At 46.9% G+C, this 19,249-nt stretch overlaps 1 protein-coding gene across 1 annotated transcript in view; it reads right to left on the bottom strand.

Annotated features, from left to right (window-relative positions):
- Nucleotides 1-19,249, bottom strand: part of Abcc1 (ATP binding cassette subfamily C member 1 (ABCC1 blood group)) — a 90,131-nt gene that overhangs the window by 51,297 nt on the left and 19,585 nt on the right. The window contains exons 2-5 of the mRNA XM_076935277.1: nt 6,353-6,529; nt 4,960-5,085; nt 2,123-2,260; nt 752-877 (exon numbers count right to left, since the gene is read on the bottom strand). Coding sequence (XP_076791392.1) covers nt 752-877; nt 2,123-2,260; nt 4,960-5,085; nt 6,353-6,529 — 567 coding nt within the window. The remainder of the gene's footprint in view (nt 1-751; nt 878-2,122; nt 2,261-4,959; nt 5,086-6,352; nt 6,530-19,249) is intronic.

The following is a 19,249-nucleotide window of genomic DNA, read 5'->3' as shown; positions in this document are numbered from 1 at the left end:
AAGTAAATGCAGGAATCTGCCTGGGACTGCTGTCTGCTAGAGTAAAGTAAAGGTACCCCTCTGGACTGATGGGAACCCCACAAGGAGGCCAGGCTGCCTGGAAGGACACAAATCATAGGGCTGAAACTTGATATGTACTGGAAGGAGGGGAAGGGTAAATAAGGAAAAAAGATGGAGAAAGAAAAATGGACCATCAGGAAGCAGCAGTTCACAGAATGTTCCTGGAACTGACAGAGGTGGCAGAGGGCCTAGTGGGTACCATAGCAGAGATTCAAGATCTAAGGTAGTGTAGTTCCACATCCCAGCCCTAGTTCCTATCAACTATGGCCCTGTAAGACCAGGGCCTTCACCTACCAAGACTTCCCATTTTTCTAGAAAGCCTGGGCAGTTGGAATTCACCTGATATCTCTGGCTCTACGTTTTCACCTGTGGGTTCTGTTCACATTTTCTAAAATCACCATGCTAAATAAAAGTTAGCAGCTGGCTTGTAAGGCACAGACAGGGACACAGTAAAGCAGAGTCCCGACCTCCAGGGACACTGGTATATCCAAGCAAAGGTTTCTACCTGACAATTGAGAAGAATGATTTTGCTATGGGCTTCCACAAAAATGGGATGTGAGTCTGCAGTGGTGAAGTGGGGCTCAGAACAAGTACCCAGTTGGTGTTGGGTTTAGAAGCTGAGCCCAGGCAGAGTTAGCTGCAACTGCCTATTTCTCTCCCACCTGGGCATACACATCTGGGTCACACTTACCAGGTCATGGACAGTTTCAGAGAACAGGGGTGAGCAGTCTGAGAAGCAGGACAGCACGAGCTGAAGGAGCACAAGGGTGAAGTACAGATAGAATGTGGAATCTCGAAACACGTCAACTTGCGCATCCTGAGCAGGGGAGAAGGCAGGGGACACAGATCAACACAACCGTCACAACCGTCCCTGAAAGCAGCCTGCAGATGTCTCACCAACCGTGGTGGGGGCCCATAATGGCGTGAGATGCCACGGGCCTCTGCAGGAAATCTGCCAGCAAGACCTTCTCCAGATGCTGCCCCAAAACCTCAGAACCCCTGGCCTTCAGAACCACAAACTCGATAAACCTCTGTTTTCTCTAAATCATCCTGACTATGGATTTGGTTATAGCAACAGTAACAAGGATTAAGATAAGCCCAAAGAGCAGGTTGCAGACAGCCACCTCCTCTGCCACAGGCATCCCCACATTTTCCTCCCCTGAAAACAAGACAGAAGAAAGGTAGCTCCATCTCCTGTGCTTACACAGCACGGAGTGGAACAGGTCCCCTCTGCTCCTTCTGGCTATGGGACCTTATCCATTTGCTTAACCTTTCTATACCCTGGCTTCTCCACCGCTGAACACACCAGTGGTCCTCAACCAAGGGCTGGTTTGCATGCCAAACAACAATTCCAGTATCTGAGAATGTTTGACATTAGCTCCTAGCACACAGGGTATGGAGGCCAGGGTGGCTCTAGATATCCACAAAGCACAGGACAGTGTCCCACGGTGAAGAAGCCTCTGTCCACTTGTCAGTTAATGCTGAAGTAGAGAAGCCTCATCAGAGTCACTGTGCATGGTCCTCAGATTATTCATGAGAAATGTGGAATCCCTGGAGAAGCACTTAGGAAAACACAAACTCAACTATGCCAGCCACTGTCCCTGTTACAGAGGCTGTGCTTTCATAGGTGCTCCACATCATCCTCCCTCCTCCACACTCCCTCCTTCCATCCCTCCTCCACGCTCATGCCAGTTTCTAGCTCCCAGATAACAAAAACTGACAGACTAGCCAAGAAGTATATATTCTTCAAACGTTTTGAGAGTGGCACACAGGAGTCTTCCTGTCAGAGTTACAGTTGGTAGCACCAAGGTTAACATGTCTAGGGTCCTTGAGGAACAGCCACTGGGCAAACATATCTCCCAGCTCAGCTCAGCTCCAGCCCAGCCAGCCTTGCCTGTAGACAGGAAAGAAGGGTCTAGAACAAAGTCTGTACCTGATTTTCTGGAGTAGAGATGCTCCCGGAAAAGAAGCAGAACCTAAATGATCCCCATCCTGTGGTTCCCATGGCAAACCATGACCATACAAAATGGATTAAGTATCTCTCCCCCTGGTCATCAATTACCTTTTTTAAGGCAGAGATGATCTTAGATCTCAAGATGACAAGGGCACAGAGTAGGGCTACAAGCCAGAACGTAAGCATAATCCCCGAGGACTGGACTCCTTTCCTTCGCTCAAGCTGAATTAAAAAGGTGGCGAGCAGCTGGAAGAGAAAAGTACATAAGAGTTTAGAAAAAGCAGGACCTCAGGGTCCCATGGTGCCTGAGTAAGCATGATTGACTCAGAGGTCCAAGAACCGCCTGGAGAGGCCCTTATCCGGGTCACAGCTGTACCACGGCAGCTCCCTAAAGAGTTGCAGCTATTTCCTAAGGGTTTCTTTCTTTTTATTCTCTGTGTGCATTCCTGTACATTATGGGTGCACATGTGCAGAGGCCAGAAGATAATTCTGAATATTCTGCTCTCTCACCCTCTGCCTTATTCTCTTGACCCAGAGACTCTCATTTAACCTGAAACTAGGTTGGTAGGCAAGTTGCCTCTGCTTTCCAATTAAAAACAGGTGTGGCATGCCAGACTTTCTACATGGTGCTAGAGATCTGAACAACTCTTAACGTTTATGCAGCAAGTGCTCTTAACAACTGCACCGTCTTCCAATCCGAGTCTGGGATTCTAATAAGACCCTAACAGTAATGTGAGCAAAGCCCAGTTTAGAACTAAGATGCAGCTTTGAGAGGAGACAATGCAGAGCAGACCCCACTTACTGGAAGGCTGCAGTGCTTGGGGTCCTCTGCCTCCCGCAGGCACATCTTCTCTGTTCCCCTCCCTCTCCATCCCTGTTCCACTCAGGGCAAACCTCCATTTCTCCTTACCCTGAATGCTGGACATGATCTTCTCAACAGGACGGTCCTCTGCCCTTGGCCCATTCATCCTATTTGCCCTTTGGACTTCAGCTCCACTATTCTTCCCTTCAGTGAAGTTTCCTTAACTACAAGCTCCAGATCCAGGTTCAGAGCTCCCCACTCAAAGCTCCACACACCAGGACACACAGCTTTAGTCTTAAAAAGACACCATTTGATGTCTTTGTGCTCAGCCAAGCTACACATTTTTATCTCACACATATTCGGGGCAAAAATATGTTTGCTAACTGCCTACTAAGTGCCTGCAAGGAACAGAGCCCAGCAGGAGAGCCAGAAAATAAGTCAAGAGCCATCACAAACATCAGGACAGCCGTCAGAATGTGGCTCTACCATTTCCTGGCTTTGTGACCTTGGCCCAGTTCCTTCACCTCTCTGGGCCTCCACTCACTTATCTACAACATGGGAAGAATGTACAAATATATGAACATAGGTCATTCAGGAACTAGTCTTGTGCCTGGCACCTGGTTAACATAGCCATCAGCATCACTGTGTCTTCTTTATCCCCATCCCTCTCTCCTAAGCCTCCACCATTTCTGACTCACAGCCTCTCCTTTCCCGTACACCTCCTTTCAGGCCCAACCCTTCAGATAAACTGATTTTCTGCCCCCAAGTCTGTTCCAAGCTTGCTCTTCCTCCTCTTCTTCCAGCTGCCAAGTCTGTTCTCTAAAAACCCAAGGGACCTGAGCCTGGCTCAGCTACTCATGACCTCAACCACAGCCCTGGGTCTCTCTGTGCCTTCCTCTTATCACCTGTAAGGAGACACATGGTGCCTGTCCCACAGGGTCACTCTAAAGTGACCTCAAGCTCAAGCATAATACCCGGAGTCCTACCAGACTCAAATCCCATTCACAATGTATCTGTAAATTCAAAGTCATGGCTGACTGTGTTGCTGAGTTGTGGGGTTCTAGCAGCCAGCACTATTCCTACTTTACTTATTACTCAACCTCCCTAAAGCCTCAGAGCTCCTAAACCCATCACCATTGAGAAACTATGACAAATGACACTCTGTGAGCTGCACTTAGAGATGCAGGGAGATGAGGGGAAGGGTAAGGACTGCAGCTGCTGTGGACGGCTCCCCTAAACACCAGAGATTCTGCATGTTTTGTTTTAGAGGTTTTGAAATATTTTATTATTATATATGTGTTTTATTCCTACATGGCATGTTACACGCATGCCATAACAAACATGGAATCGGAGGACAGCTCTGTGGAGCTGGTTCCCTTCTTCTACCTTTGATGGGTTTAAACCACAGCACCTTTATCCTCTGAGCTGTCTCTTCAGTCCCATCTATTGGTTTTAGGTTTAAGTTTTGTTCTTTTTCAGATTTTTTTTTAAAGATTTACCTATTTATTTATTTCAAATATATATGACTACACTGTAGCTATCTTCAGACACACCAGAAGAGGGTGTCAGGTGTCACATTCCATCACAGATGGTTATGAGCCATCATGCGGTTGCTGGAAATTGAACTCAGGACCTCTGGAACAGCAGGCAGTGCTATTAACCACTGAGCCATCTCTCCAGCCCTTCAGATTTATTTTTATTTATTGGTATGTGTATATGTCTACATGTGTACCAAATATACGTGAGTACCCACAAGGTCTGAAGAGGAATCCCTCTGAAGCTGGAATTACAAGGGGTTGTGAGCCACTCAATGTACACAGTGGAGCCAAATCTGGGTCCTGTGCAAGAGCAGAAAGCACTTTTATCCACTGAGCCATCTCTCTAGCTTCTATTTCTTGGCTTTGTGAGACAAGGTTTCATGTAGCCCAGGCTGGCCTCAAATTCACTATTACAGCCAGACTGACCTTGAACTCCGCATCTCTGCAAGTGCCAGAATGAAAGCATGTGCCACCATGCTTGGCTCACTATGCAGTGTCTCTTCTGTTTATGGAACCCATGACCTTGCTCATGCTAGGTAAACACTCTACCATTCAGCCAGACCACAGCCAAAGTCCTCCATTTCTTCCCATCAGCCAACACTCACCATGGTGATGCCCAGCAGTGTCGGACTGACCAGTAACACCGGGGCTAGGACCTCTCCCTGACTTCTTTCCCAGAAAGAGTAAAACAGGTCTGCCCAGCAGATGAGCCACAGAAAGAATCCTAAGGCCTGGAAGAAAAGGGAGTATCAGCGCATGTTATAGCAGCAATCCTGGGATCTTTCAGAGCACCACAAAAAAGTAACCATGAGGACACCAGCTAACTTCCAAGGTTCTCAGATAAATTGTCCAGCTTCTTACTCTTTCTGTTTATGACAGGGTCTCACTATGTAGCCCAGGATGGCTTTGAACTCCTGATCTTCCTGCCTTAGCCCTCTCAAGTGCTAAAATGACAGGTGTGCTCCACTGCTCCCAGCTGTGTAATCTATTCTCATACCCCTAGTACCTTGCTCAGAATCTGACCCCTAGCCACATCTCTGAGATGGATCTACTCCTGCCTATCAAAAGAACAGCCCAATTTGAGGAAAGAAATACTAACAAATGATGGGCAAGCCAGGAATAGTGATCTAAAATCCTAGCATGAGAAAAGGGGCAACGGCAGGGGATCTCAAGTTCCAGGCCAGTCTAAATTACAAAGTAGGAACCTGCTTCCAAAAAATAAAAATAAAGAATTAGAGAAAAAAAGGGGGGCATGGTAGATGTCACCTCTTCACAAATAGCCAAATTTAAAAAAAAAAAATCATAGAAATATGTACATGTGGAGAAATCAGAGACTAAGAAAGAAACAAATGACAAGAATGGAAAACCTAGCCAGTGGCAGCCTCAGGCAGAGGGGCTGGCACAGACTCTGGCATTAGTCTTTCAATTTCCCTATAGCCTGAAATAATTTCAAGACCAAAACCTTTTTTTGCATGTTAATGTCATATATGTACGTGTGTGGATACATGTACATGTGCACAGGTGCACACTGAGGCATCTTCCACTTTACTCCTCAGGCAGGGTCTCTTGTTTGAACCTGGGATCCCTTCTCAGCTAGTCTGGTTAACCAGCCTGCCCAGGGGATTCCTGTCTCCACCTCAACTTTCACATGGATTCTGGTCCTCACATTGTGCAGCACTTTTTCAGGGCCATCTCCTTAACCCCGAAAACATTTTCAAAGTCAAAATAAATAAATACAAGGAAATTGCTTTAGTAAACAAAGACTTTATGAGAATCCCCTGAGAAAGTTCCCATCATCCCCAGTGCAAACACAGGGAAACTGAGGCAATGGAGGTTAAAGATTTCACTCAAAGGTCCTGTGGCCTGAGTTTTGACCTATGCTTGTCTCCAAATTTCCAGCCTTGATCTACCATATTCTTCTGCCTTCTTCATACAAGGCTAGCCTGGCCTACACAAGTATCCAGATACCCCACCCAAGAAGGACACCAGGTGACTTACAGTTTTGGCTTTGTTGAGGTGTGTCATCTGGATGTAGCCCCGGTCATGTCGAGAGAGATAAAGGAAGTAGAGGGGGAAACAGGACCAGAGGTAGAAACAAGGCACCCATGTGAGGACCGTGTTCTGAAAGCACTTGGTAAAGTCAGGATTGCTGGTGTACCATGTGACATTCCAGTCCTGGGAACACAAGCACATGCAAAGGTCAACCGTCACACCATGGAGGAACAGGGGCTCACAGGATTCAAACCCTGCTGCTGTAGGCTCAAAGAAATAGACCATGATTCCTATATTCAGGGATCTAGCAACACAAGTATGCAAATTTCAAAGGGTCAGTGGCCAGAGAGCCCGAAGGCAAGTAACAGGAACAAAGACGAGGTAATCCTAGTGCCACAGCAAGTTCCCTGCTCAAGATGGAGAGAGGTTGTCACCTGAAGGGACCTTGATCTCTCGAACCCTGAAGAACCTGGGGCATCATACAGATCATTTACACTATGCTTCATGAACTAAAGACTGCAGACCTTTATCACCATCAGCCCACATAATGCCCACATGCCCCGTATATGTGTGCATCCTATGCTACATGTTCATAGGAAACGGTACTGTCAGGAGCGGAAGAGATCACTCAGTAGGTAAAGCACTTGTTCAACAAGCATTAGGACCTGAGTTCCATCCCCAGAATCCACATTTAAAAAAAAAACAAGTTTGGGGCCAGCATGGTAGTAGCACATGCCTTTAATTCCACCAGCAGAGGCAGAGGCAAGTGGATCTCTGAGTTTGAGGAGAGTCTGCACTATATAGCAAGTTCCAGGCCAGCCAGTACTATATTAAAACAATATAGTAAACAATATTAAAACAATTATAACAATAACAACAACAGTAATGAGTTTTAAAGCTCAGTGTGGCAGTATATACCTGCAATTCTAACACTGGGAGAACAGAGACATGGAGATCCCTAGGGCGCCCTGGCAAGCTAGCCTAGTATATTTAGCAAGCTCCTGGCCAGTGAGAGCCCCATCTTAAAAATCAAAGAGGATAGGGGCTGGAGAGAGGGCTCCAAGGTAAAGAGCACTGACTGCTCTTCCAGAGGTCCTAAGTTCAATTCCCAGTAACCATATGGTGGCTCATAACCATCTGTAATGGAATCTGATGCCCTCTTCTGGTGTGTCTGAAGAGAGGAGCAATATACACTCATATATATTAAATACATTAATTTTAAAAAAAATCAAAGCCATTTGATTTTTGAATGACAATTCAAATGACAATTGAGAATGTCCTCTGGCCTCCACATGTATACATACATAAACATGTGAAACATATGTATATACAATACAACTATTGCTGCTGTTTGTTTTTTTTTTTCCAGACAGGGTTTCTCTGTGTAATATCCCTATCCTAGAACACACTCTGTAGATCAGGCTGACCTTGAACTCAGATATCCACTTGCCTCTACCTCCCAAGTGCTGGGATTAAAGATGAGCAACACTGCCTGGCAATACAACAGCAATTTAACATTTTACACTGTGTGTGTGTGTGTGTGTGTGTGTGTGTGTGTGTGTGTGTGTGACAGCACCTTTATCCACTGAACCATCTCACTGAAACCACACTTTTTAACTTAATAAATAAACCGTTAGGCTGCATGTGGTGGCCATACCTTTAATCCCAGCACTTGGGAGGCAGAGGCAGGTGGATTTCTGTGAATCTGAGACCAGCCTAGTCTACATAGTTGAGTACCAGGCTAGCCAAGGATACTAGTGAGGCTCTGTGTATATGTATATGTATATGTATGTAAATAAATAAAATGTTCTGTCCTTTTAAGACTATGAGTTCAGTCCTTTACCATCTCCTCTTTCCGACGGGGGGCACAGAGAGTGTTACTCAGTGCTTGGACCAGCGGAGTAGCTTGCAAACCCAGCTCCTGGTTCTGCACAATCCTCCCACCACAGCAGATTACTGCTGTATCTACATATCCACCGTGACCTGTCTGTGTGTCTACCCCTCTACCTGTACAGTCATCCATCACCCAGCCAGGCACACAAGAATTCACCCATGACCCCTGTCTCTTTTGGTACTTGCTTGTTCTTCACGGGTAATTACACAGCATGTTAAAATTTTTTCTAAGTATACAAAATGATATATGGTGAAAAATTAGCCTTTCTCTCCTAACTCACAGTCTGCCAAACTACCTCACAGGCAAGCTTCTCTTGCTAAGACATTAGTTTTTCTTCCAGATACCATCCAAATGCAAATAACTTGGTTTCCCTAAAAGGTATCATGATGCCAATTCTATTCTGTACCTTGGTTTAAAAAAGGAGGGCAGGGGAGTTCTTGCATTATCCGTGTCCGTGTGCATACATGGACATGGAGGTCAGAGGACAACTCTCAAGATTCAGCTCTCTTCTTCCACCATGTGGATCAAACTTAGGATGTCAGGCTTGGAAGCAAGTATGGTTGGTTTGGTTTGGTTTGGTTTGGTTTGGTTTGGTTTGGTTTGGTTTGGTTTACTTGCTGAACCCTCTTAGACTCCTTGCCTTATTCTGAGACAAGGTCTCAGTGCAGGACGAATTCAAACTTCAGATGTAGCACACAATGACCTTCAATTCCAGATCCTGCTTCCTTTCCCTCCAGAATGCCAGGATGACAGGCATTAGAGGTGTACACCACCACACCTAGCTTTACATGGTGTTGATGACCCCAAGGCCTTGTACATGCTGGGTAAGCACTGTGCCAGCTGGACCATGTCCCCAGCCTTTCCTTTTTTAAACCTAACTGATATCTAGACCCGGCACTCACTCACTCACTCACTCTCTTTCTCTCTCTTTCTCTCTCTCTCTCTTTCTCTCTCTCTCTCTCTCTTTCTTTCTCTCTCTCTCTCTTCCTCCCTCCCTTGCACACTCACTATGTAGACCATGCTAGCCTTAAACTCAAAGTGATCTGCCTGCCTCTGCTTCAGTACTGGGACTAAAGGCATGTGCAACCACACTGGCCATGGAAATCACTGACAAAATTTGCCTAATGCTTGACATTTTCATTTCTTTTGGAGAGAGAGACGGAAAGGGGAAGGAAGAGAGTGGAAGGGTAGGAGAAGAAAAGGAGGGAGGAAAGAAGAGAGGGAAAAGGGAGAGTGGGAGAGGAAAAGGAAGGAGGGTAGAGAAGAGGGAGGGAGGGAAGACAGACAGACAGACAGACAGACAGACAGACAGACAGGAGAGGTTTTGCCCTAAGCTGTTTCTAACCATTCCCAGTGCCCTGGTGTTTTTTCTAGAGCCAACTATTACCAACTTCCAGTTGATACCTGGCTGTTGTTACAGAAAGCACCTGGTGCATCTGTAATAGAAACCCCTGGGGAAGTTCTGTAGTCCACTGGAAGAGCCCCTGCTGTAATGCCCTTTTGTTGTCCTCATTCTCTTCAGAGCACCCTTGTTCTTGGGAACACCACTACGCCAAGCTACACATGGCAATCTTGACTTTAATTCCACCTCCCACTACCTCATTCCAGTCACCCTTGCAAATAAACAACATAGCATGACATAAAGAACCCAGCAGGTCCCTATGGCAGGCAGGCACCTGTCTGTGAGGTAACTTCTGGAATTCAAAGTGGCCAGTCATAGGTTTATTTAAAGTGTAGATAAGTTGGCCAGGACTGCTGATACCAGCCTGCCATCCCAGCTTGGGAAACTGAGGCAGAAGATTGAAAATGCAAGACCTGCCTAGACTATAGAATGAGTTTAAGGCCAGGCTGGGCAACTTTATGAAAGTTGTCAGAAAACAAAGCTAGGGCCAGTGAGATGGCGCAACAGGCAATGCCACTTGCCACTAAGTCTAAGGACCTGAGTTTGCTCCCCCAGAACGTAGTGGTGGAAGAACCCACTTCCACACATCGACCTTTGCACTCACGCACAGAAACTACAATGTGTAGAATGAGAGATGGAAAGAGGGCTAGGGATGCAGCTTGCTGGTAAAGTGCTTGCTTAGAATGCACAAGGCCCTGGACTCTGCTCCTGGTATGGGGAGGAGGGGTGTGTAACAAAGACAGACAAAACCCTCAAAACAAGCACCATGGGCTTAGACAAGGCAGCCATTTCCCAAGCCCCAGGTATTCACAAGGTTCTGAGCCTTGCCAGTCCTACAGGGACAGATCTCCCACCAAAGTTTAACTTCCTTTCCTTATGACAAATGAAATAAACAAGGTAGTCCACCGGTGAATGCTTGAAGGAAGACTCAGACTGACATCCTTGTATTAACAGATGACACGGGTGGACTGGGGAAATGGCTCACTTGATAACTCGATTGCTCTCCTGTAGGACCTATTATAATCCATTTCCAGGATGAGGTACACTGAGGACTCATCTGAAACCAGCCCTTCCCTCTCCAGCATCATTCCCAATAGTACGTGTCTATGTATATGTGAATGTGCACATGTGTGCATGTGTGGCGTGTCGTTCCTGAGGCGCCATTTGAGGTGGACTCTGGAGCTCACCAATGAGCATCCTCCTGTCTGCAAGTCATCAGCACTGGGAGTGCAAACTCACACCAACACACTTGGCCTTCTACTTAGTTACAAGGGATGGAACTCAAGTACTCAAAGACTTGCAGAGCAAACACTTTATTGACTGATCTCAGCTCCCATGGTTGGACGACTGGTTGTTTTTTGTTTTGTTTTTTTAAGTAACAGTCCACAGTTTTGTTAGTCATCAGCAGCCCAAGTAGAGTTCTGGCTCTCAGACCTGGTGAATGTGGACTCCAACTTACGTGACCCTCATGTGAATCGGGACAGGACACAGTGATGTCCCCTGAGCTTCAGCTGCTTTCTAGTATGTTGGTCAGAAGGGTGAAGTGCTTAGAAGGTTCTGCAAGAACCAAGGAGGTAGTATACAGAAGACCTTAAACCCATAGGGCTACTAACTAGAAGCAGATCAACCACTGCCACCATCGCCACGCACCACTGGTGCAGACAATGCCTAAGGAGCAAGAAAGGCTCGGGCCAGAGATTAGCTCCTACACAAGGCAGATCAGCCGAAATGCCACCAAGGAAAGAAAGAGAGGTGCAGAAGAGGGTGTTTCTCTGAGGAAGGGGAATTGCCAAGATGAGCACCTTGCCCCAGAGTTGAGTCAAAGGGGCAGGAAGGAACTCCAAAGGGAAAGCTGGAAACATGAACTTAGAGCCACGGAGAGCCAGCAGTCACGCTTGCCATCTCTCCTCAGTCCACAGTGGCCCTGAGCACAGCTGGAACAAGATGTAGAGCCTCTCAATATCTGCTTCATCCAGCCTCAACCTCAGCCACTATAGAAGGCAAGTACTGTGGTTGTCGGTTGTAGGCTTCTAGACCCAAGCAAGGGACTCACTGCCACCAACCCAAGACTCCAAGTACCTGGTCTTCCTTCCCCAGGACTCAAGCCTGATTTAGCTTAGAACTCTCCAGGGAACCAACAGCCCTGACACAAACTATGTGGTCCAGGCTAGTCTACTCCACCTTCAAGCTGATCACCCTGTAATGCGCAACCCCCCCCCCCCCCCCGCCTTCAACCCAGACCTAAGGACAAAGTCCAAAGCCCTTGAGCTTCGTGTGCCCATAAAATTCTGTCTTGCAGGGTTCGTTTTGTTTTTCTGAGACATGTATCTTTATCAGTACACTCTCATATTTTCCTCTTCTCTCTCTTAACCAGGGATTTGGGGGGGGGGCGGGGAGACACCAAGCTTATAGCAAACAGATAGAAAAGCACCTTGAGCAAACCCAGAAAGAAATAAAACAAAAAGACCCTGGGGATATGGTTCAAGTTTAGCCTGAGTTATTTAAGCCTCTATGGAAAAAAAAAAAAAAAAAAAAAACCCTCCACCAATTGAATGAATTGAATGAATATACATGTGCGTTTACTCAGGTGGCAGTGCTGCTTGCTGGCTCTGCTTTAAGTACCTGAGACCACATTAGACCTTTTTATAAATAGATGGAGGTCGTGGGTAGGAGGTGAGTCTTTGATATGTCACCCAGGCTGTTCTCAGACTCCTGATCCGCCTGCCTCAACACTCCACTCTGCCTGTATTAGGATTGCAGGTGTGCACCACCATGTCTGGCTACAGATGTCCCACTCAAATCCTCAAAATCCAGTCGGGTAGACGGGCACAATCATAAAAACCATTTTATAATGGAACATGCTGGTACATGCCTTTAATTTCAGAAGTTACAAAGCAGAGACAGGAAGGCGGCCCTGAGCTTGAGGCAATGTGGATTACGGAATGAAAGCTTGTCTCAAACCTCCCCCTAAGACCCATTTTCTGGGACAGAAACTGAGACCCAAGCATATAATATACAGGCAAACACACACAGCCAGGAGCCTGAAGCCATATATAGAAATTTGTCTAGAAATAGAAACATCTGTACTGTTTATCAGTTATGTGGGCTACTATCCCATCTAAAGTCAAGATCAGCTGGGGAAGGGAGGTATTGTGGGTAAAGTGCTTGCCACGACAACATGAGGATCCCAGTCTGATCCCCAGCACGCACATAAAAACCCGAATGCAGCAGTGTGTAACTCTAGGTTCAGTAAGAGTGAGCTCAAGGTTCAGTAAGAGACCCTAGCTCAAAAAACGAAGATGGACAGAGGCCTCCACATGTACAAGCACATACAGTGCATGTACACATGTACACACACACTCACAAAACATCACCACAGAGTTGGGCACTGTAGTGAGCGACTGTATGACTCCAGCACATGAGAGACAAGGTAAGAACATAGGCGTTCAAAGCCAGCCTAGAATACATAACAAGATGTAGTTTACAAAATAAATAAGTAATAAATAAGCAATTAAAATCAACCTAAAAAAGACACACATGTGTGGACAGAAACATTTTCTTAGTCAAAAAAGAGACCAAGTAGCTAGCTGGTTGGAAAGTTGACCTGAAGCCAAAGGGAGGGGGAAATGGAAACTAGGGGTTTGGAGTTTATAATCTGTTTAGATTTTTCTCTCTGTGTACTGCATCTAAAATGCCAGCAACAGCTTCAATTCACACTTCAAAAACAAACAACAGCAGAGCTGAAAGGTTGACATTTCTGAGGTAGAAACAAACCAGAGCACTAGTACTGACCTGTGCCAATGACAGCAGCCAGCACGGCCAGAGGTCAGGAACTAACTGGTTCCCCAGGAAGGTCTGAGCTACCTTCCTATTGCCTCCAAAACTGGTGTCACAAATGAGGACATCGTTGCAGCACTGGGGAGGCTGAGGGGCACATAAGTTGGAGAAAAGGGCTGGGGCTCAGCAGCTTGTATCTAGTACATGAATTCCTGAACTCAACCCCCCAGACTTGCAAAACAAAAAAGGGGGGAAAAAAGCAAAACAAACAAAACAAACAAAAACCGACTTTGTTCTTTTTCAGGCAGGATGCTTAGATTATTCACATACACTGCCCAGGAATAGAGAGCCAGGACTCTAAACCTGAGCTCCTATCTCTGATCCTGAACTCAATCCTGGAACTCTGAAGGCTGCAACACCCAACTTCAGCAATCTACACATGATAGCTCTCTGGGACAAGATGCCACAGGAGAGCCAATTAACGCCCTTTGGCTTTACAGAGTTCAAGTTCACCTGTGCAGAGCAGACAAGCCATACATTGGCTCAGACTCATGACTACTCCAAACACTAGCCCTTAGCAAGAGTGAGCAAGGTCAGAGATGGCAGGGGGTGGGGCGGTTTGAATCAGCAGCCATGAGGAACAACATCCAGGATAAGGGCAGGTCCAAGCCCAGTAGGATTAAGCCAGCAAGTTCAAAGAAAGTAACTTGAGAATAGTTCTTCATACACAGAGACTTTATGCCAAGCGCTATGTTCAGGAATCATGTACAGCCCTCCATTTTTCCACTGAATCCCTAAGCTTCACAGAAAGGGACAAAGAGGAGAAACTGCAGGCTCCAGGTCCCAGAGCCACATGTAGAGATCTGCCTCTAGAACTCTCCAAGCTCCTTCTCCTGACAATGGGCAAGGGCCCAGCTCACAGCAGACATAGGTCATTTACAAAAGTCCTGCTCAGAACAGGCCCAGGCGCGGTCACCTGGCCAAGGGGCAGAAGAGAAGAGCACCTGAGGAAGGGTATCAGAGGTAGCTAAGCTGGGATGCTCTGTGCTTCAGGACACAGTTCTACTTCAAGAGAAAGCATGGGGTGTTGTTTCCTATGGCAATCCTGTGAAGATTAGGAGACTAGAGTCCTTCTCCTTAATATAACATTAGGCCCAGAGTCAAGAAGGGCTCTGGTGACATGCTGGCGGCAATGCCGCATGCCTCCTGCCAGCTGAGCTACCCTCCTATGACCTCTGACTCATCAGAACTAAGAATAAAGCCCAGAAACACTGACTAAGGCACAGACAGACTTTGAACCAACAAGGGGAACTAGGAAGTGATGGAAAATAGTCACTGTCCTAACCCGGCAAGCACCAAAATCCTCATGCCAGATGTGCAAGCCAAGAGCTCAAAAAGCAAGAGGTGGCCCTCCCCTCTCTTTTTTAAGTCGGTATCACTAAACTCTGCTACCACCTGAGGACTGAGATGGAGCATGGAGGATGTCAAACATGTACCAAGCACAGGAGTGTGTCTGGGGGCAGAGCAGAGACAGGAAACAGGCCTTCATCTATTACCTAAACATCTTTCCTAAACGTGAGGAAGCAGCACTGAGCCCCGGGAAGGAGGTGCTGTTATTTCGGTTTACTGGGGCTAGGTATCAAGCTCAGGGCCTCACAGAGGCTAGGCATGCCCTCCATCAATGAGCCACACCCCTGTCCCTTAACCTATGATCTAAAACATTGCAGTCTGTCTTCCAAGTAACATCTGACATTGCTTGGAAAGACTTCTAGTTGTCAAAATGAAGTACTGGAGGATTGTATCACCTCATTTTGTGGGTAGAAGTCAAGGATACTTAAGCAAGCCCAATACACAGTGCAGGCCAGCAGGCAAACAACCCAAGTGTCACCAACACTGACGGAGGAACACTACCTGATCATCAATCCATCCCTGACTATTCTTAAGAGTTCACATTCCCCAAAGACACCCTTATCAGGCACCCAGGCTTCAACTCCTCAAATACTAGGAGAAGCTCTGAAATTCTGGCTCCTCTTACGGAGTGGTGGGAAATAGTCACTGTCATAGTCAAGAAAATACTCCAGATTTTTGTGCCTGATATGCAGACCAAGCACCTGGTAAATCAAGAAAAGAGTCTTAGGCAAGGACAGGCTACAGTCTCAACAGAACTGGCACGGAGCTGGCAAGGTGAACCTGACTTAAACTGGCCCTTGCTTCAGCATGAGCCCGGGCATACAACAGTCACTCCAACTTCCACACCCACCTCTTGTTCCGCCTTCCCATATTTGCCAGCCTCTCTCTCAATCAGTAAAGACTTACTTATGGCCCCACCAGGCATGATGAATAAGTCTGCAATCACAGTACTTAAGGAGGGTTTGGCAGGAAGATCCTAAGTTCAAAGCCAACCTGACTACAGAGCAGATGTTACATTCAGTTCCAACCGGGTGCCAGGTACACTGGCAGGAAGGCAACAGAGCAGCCACTCGAGCAACTGAGCTACCTCAGCCCCGATTGTCTGTTTGCTTTTGCTTTTTTTTTCTTTTCTTTTCTTTTCAAGTTTGTCAGAAACCAAGACAGGAATACATACCTGACTAGAATTCCATGGCTTCCCAGCAACACCAATGCCTGTCTATATCCTGTTCCCATGGAGACCCATAAGGCAGCAACAAGACTTAGATGAACTCTCCAAAGACAGCACTCAAGTCTTTCTTGCTGCGTCCTGTAGAACTTAAGACTACTTTACACTATCTTTTCCCCTTCTTTCCCCCACCCCTTCCCCTGTTTGGGGTGTGGAGGGGATGGCTGGTAGTCCTAGGGACTGAACCTAGGACCGCATGTATGCTAAACAAGTGCTCCACCACTGAGCTACATTCTCAGCCTTTGTTTTGTCTGGTTTGATCCCAGGACCACAATTAGGTCTAAGGCTGGACCTAGTTCTGACATTTCCATTTGTCACCTGGCCCACAGAAGACCATGCACACCTGAGTACAAAGAGCAACCCTTCCCCCCACTGCAGTGGGCTAGGCAAGGGGGTGCTTGCTCACTGTACTGACCAAACCCACACTAGGGTAGTAGCCAGCCTTTTCTATTCCAACTATGATGCAATGAACTACCTTGGAAACTGCTTCTTTTGATTTTTCTTGTGTGTATGGGGTGGGGTGCTGGGGGCCGGGGGGGAGATACCTAGGCTACAATGTGTATGTATAAGGCAGGGGACAATAGAAGAATCAATTCTCTGCTTCCACAATATGGGTCTCAGAGATTAAACCCAGGTTGTTAGGTTAGAGGCAAGCAGCTCTACCTGCTAAGCCATCTCAGCCACCTCTACCTGCTTAAGCTAAAGAAACTGTGTGACCCTTGGCCTCACTGAACTTCGCTTAGTTCCTAAGCCTCACGCTGACAACAGGAAAACCAAGATACACAGATGACTCTGAGACAGGCACCTAGAGAAAGTAAACCAAGACATGCTGGCAGGCATCTGGACCACATGTCTCATACCACTTCCCTGAGGCCACAGGAAAGAGATATGCAGATATAACAACTGACAGGAACTCAGGGACCCTGAGGAGCTGACTGTCTGGTAATTGTTACTTCCTCTTGAGAGGTCAGAACAAGCTTCAGGAAGGAAGATACTAAGGTGGGTTTGCCTAAGTGGAAATGGGAAAATGACAATCCAAAACGTGCCTATGGAGGGCCTGGGGATCACCTAGTGACAGGCTGACTTCAAGGACAGCTCAAATGAAAGAAAAGGAACCTTCCCATCAGGAAAAGCTTAAGCTGATCTGGGCCACACTGTGTGTGATCCCACGTTTTCGTTGCCCACTGTGGAAACTTAGGCACAGATTACAAAGGCCTAACCCACACCACGGAGAGTGATCCCAGCGAATTCAGTGGCCTGTGAATTTATGGTTCCAGCTCAAGATGCCTGGTCTTTGCTCAGAGCAAGACAGCAAACACATAACAGTATGATGTGGATAGCCCCAAGAAGAGGACAATCCACAAGTCAAGACACATGTATTAATAAGGTATTAGCTCACTTAATTTCATAGCTCAGTAAGGAGCCATTACTATGTTGCACATGAGAACACTTACAGACAGGACACAAACAGGTAAAATTGCTAATCCCTTGTTGGGGTTACCGGCATGTGCATTTGATCCCCAATTTATGCAGGGCTGGGGAACAAACCCAGGCCTGCATGCAATCTAAACCAAATCCCCACCCTTACAGATTTCAGTATCTCGGCTACTGGTCTCTATCCACCAACGCTCCAGGCCACATCTCCCGACGGCTCTCTGCCCCTGGGATGCAGGTCACAACTCTGGGGGCACCTCTTCTTTCATCCAACTACACCATTCAAGGCGAGGCTTTCTTCTGCATCTCTAGAGTCCAGGCAGAAGCACAGCACTCCACACTGAGCATGGTGATGCCATTATCATCCTAACTACCAGAAAAGCTGACACAAGAGGATCACAGGCTCAAGTCTTCTTCGAGCTACAAACTGAGTTCAAGCCTAGGTTGGGTAACCCTGTCTTAAAAGAACAGAAAGGGGGCTGAGGATGTAACTCAGTGGCGTTAGGGTACTTGCCCCAGCACTGCACAAAAAAGAAAGGAAGAAAAAAAAAGAAAAAATGAGAAAGAAATACATAGTCGTTGCCTCTCAGAAGACAGAACTCCACATGCCCTGCCTCGACACTACTGCTTGCTGACACTCAATTACCTTTAATGTAATTGCCAAGGTACCTGCCTGGCCAGGTCAGGGACTTGCGAGCAGCTTCACTCTGTCTCCAATGCCAGCTGTCTTCTTGTCTCCACCAGCCACATGCCTGGACCAGCTTGTTTATGCCAAACCCAGGCCAAGAGATAGCAACAGGCTCTCCCCCTCACCCAGCCACCAGCCACTCAGCCTACCAGGCCCCAGGAAAGAAGTGTTGTCCAAAGCTGCTGCTCCTGCCAGCATGGAAACTGGGTAAGGCTTGTCTGTTAACTCAACATGAGCTCCCTGCACCCACTGTCGTAAAATGAGTCTTAATGTCTACATCCTTTCCCGCTTCCCTGTTTGAAGTTTCCTTGTTTCTGTCCTGCTCAGTTTCACTGCACAACCAGCAGTGTCATGATACTGACACCTATATCTTACTTTCTTCTGTGTATGTAGTATGTGTGAATGTGTGTGTGTGTGTGTGTGTGTGTGTGTGTGTGTGTGTGTGTGTGTGTGCAGGTATATATGTACACATCTGTGTGGAGGCTAGAGGCTGACATTCACAGTCTTTCTTAGTCACTACCTTACTCCTCAAAGTCTTTGAATTGAACCTAGAACTTTTCAAATTGTTTGTTTAGCAAGCCAAATGGCCCTAGGAATTTCTTTTCTTGATTTCTAAGCTTTGTTCTTAACCCTATCTCAGGACTGATACTGCTGCATTTCCAAGACATTGCAGATCAAGCAGGTTGCTGGCTTGATATCCAACCACCTGGACAGAGCACAGATGCATGGAGAAGTGACTATCAAATCCTCTGGCTCCCAGCAGCAGAGATACTGAGCCCAGGCATGGGTCTCCTTGCTGTGAACCTCCTGGTGTCTGAGGCCATCCTGAACTGTGACTCCCTCTACATATCAGTAGCAGCCTCATTCTCCCCTCCCCCACCCCACTAGGGACCATCAAAAGTGTTATTCAACCTACCATGTGTCCCCTGGGGATAAGTCAACTGCACAGCGTTGAGAACCACTGAGCAGTCCGGCTAGTTTCAGAGCTTTTTCCCATGTGTTACAGTATGGATATATACTCAGTACTCCATATCCACAGGCCTTACATCCTCAGATTCAACCAACTTCACACT

Source organism: Arvicanthis niloticus, chromosome 6 (assembly GCF_011762505.2).
Source record: "Arvicanthis niloticus isolate mArvNil1 chromosome 6, mArvNil1.pat.X, whole genome shotgun sequence".
In the NCBI taxonomy this organism is placed as follows: domain Eukaryota; kingdom Metazoa; phylum Chordata; class Mammalia; order Rodentia; family Muridae; genus Arvicanthis; species Arvicanthis niloticus.
The sequence above is the reverse complement of the archived record's forward strand: the minus strand, read 5'-3'. Positions and strand labels throughout refer to the sequence as shown.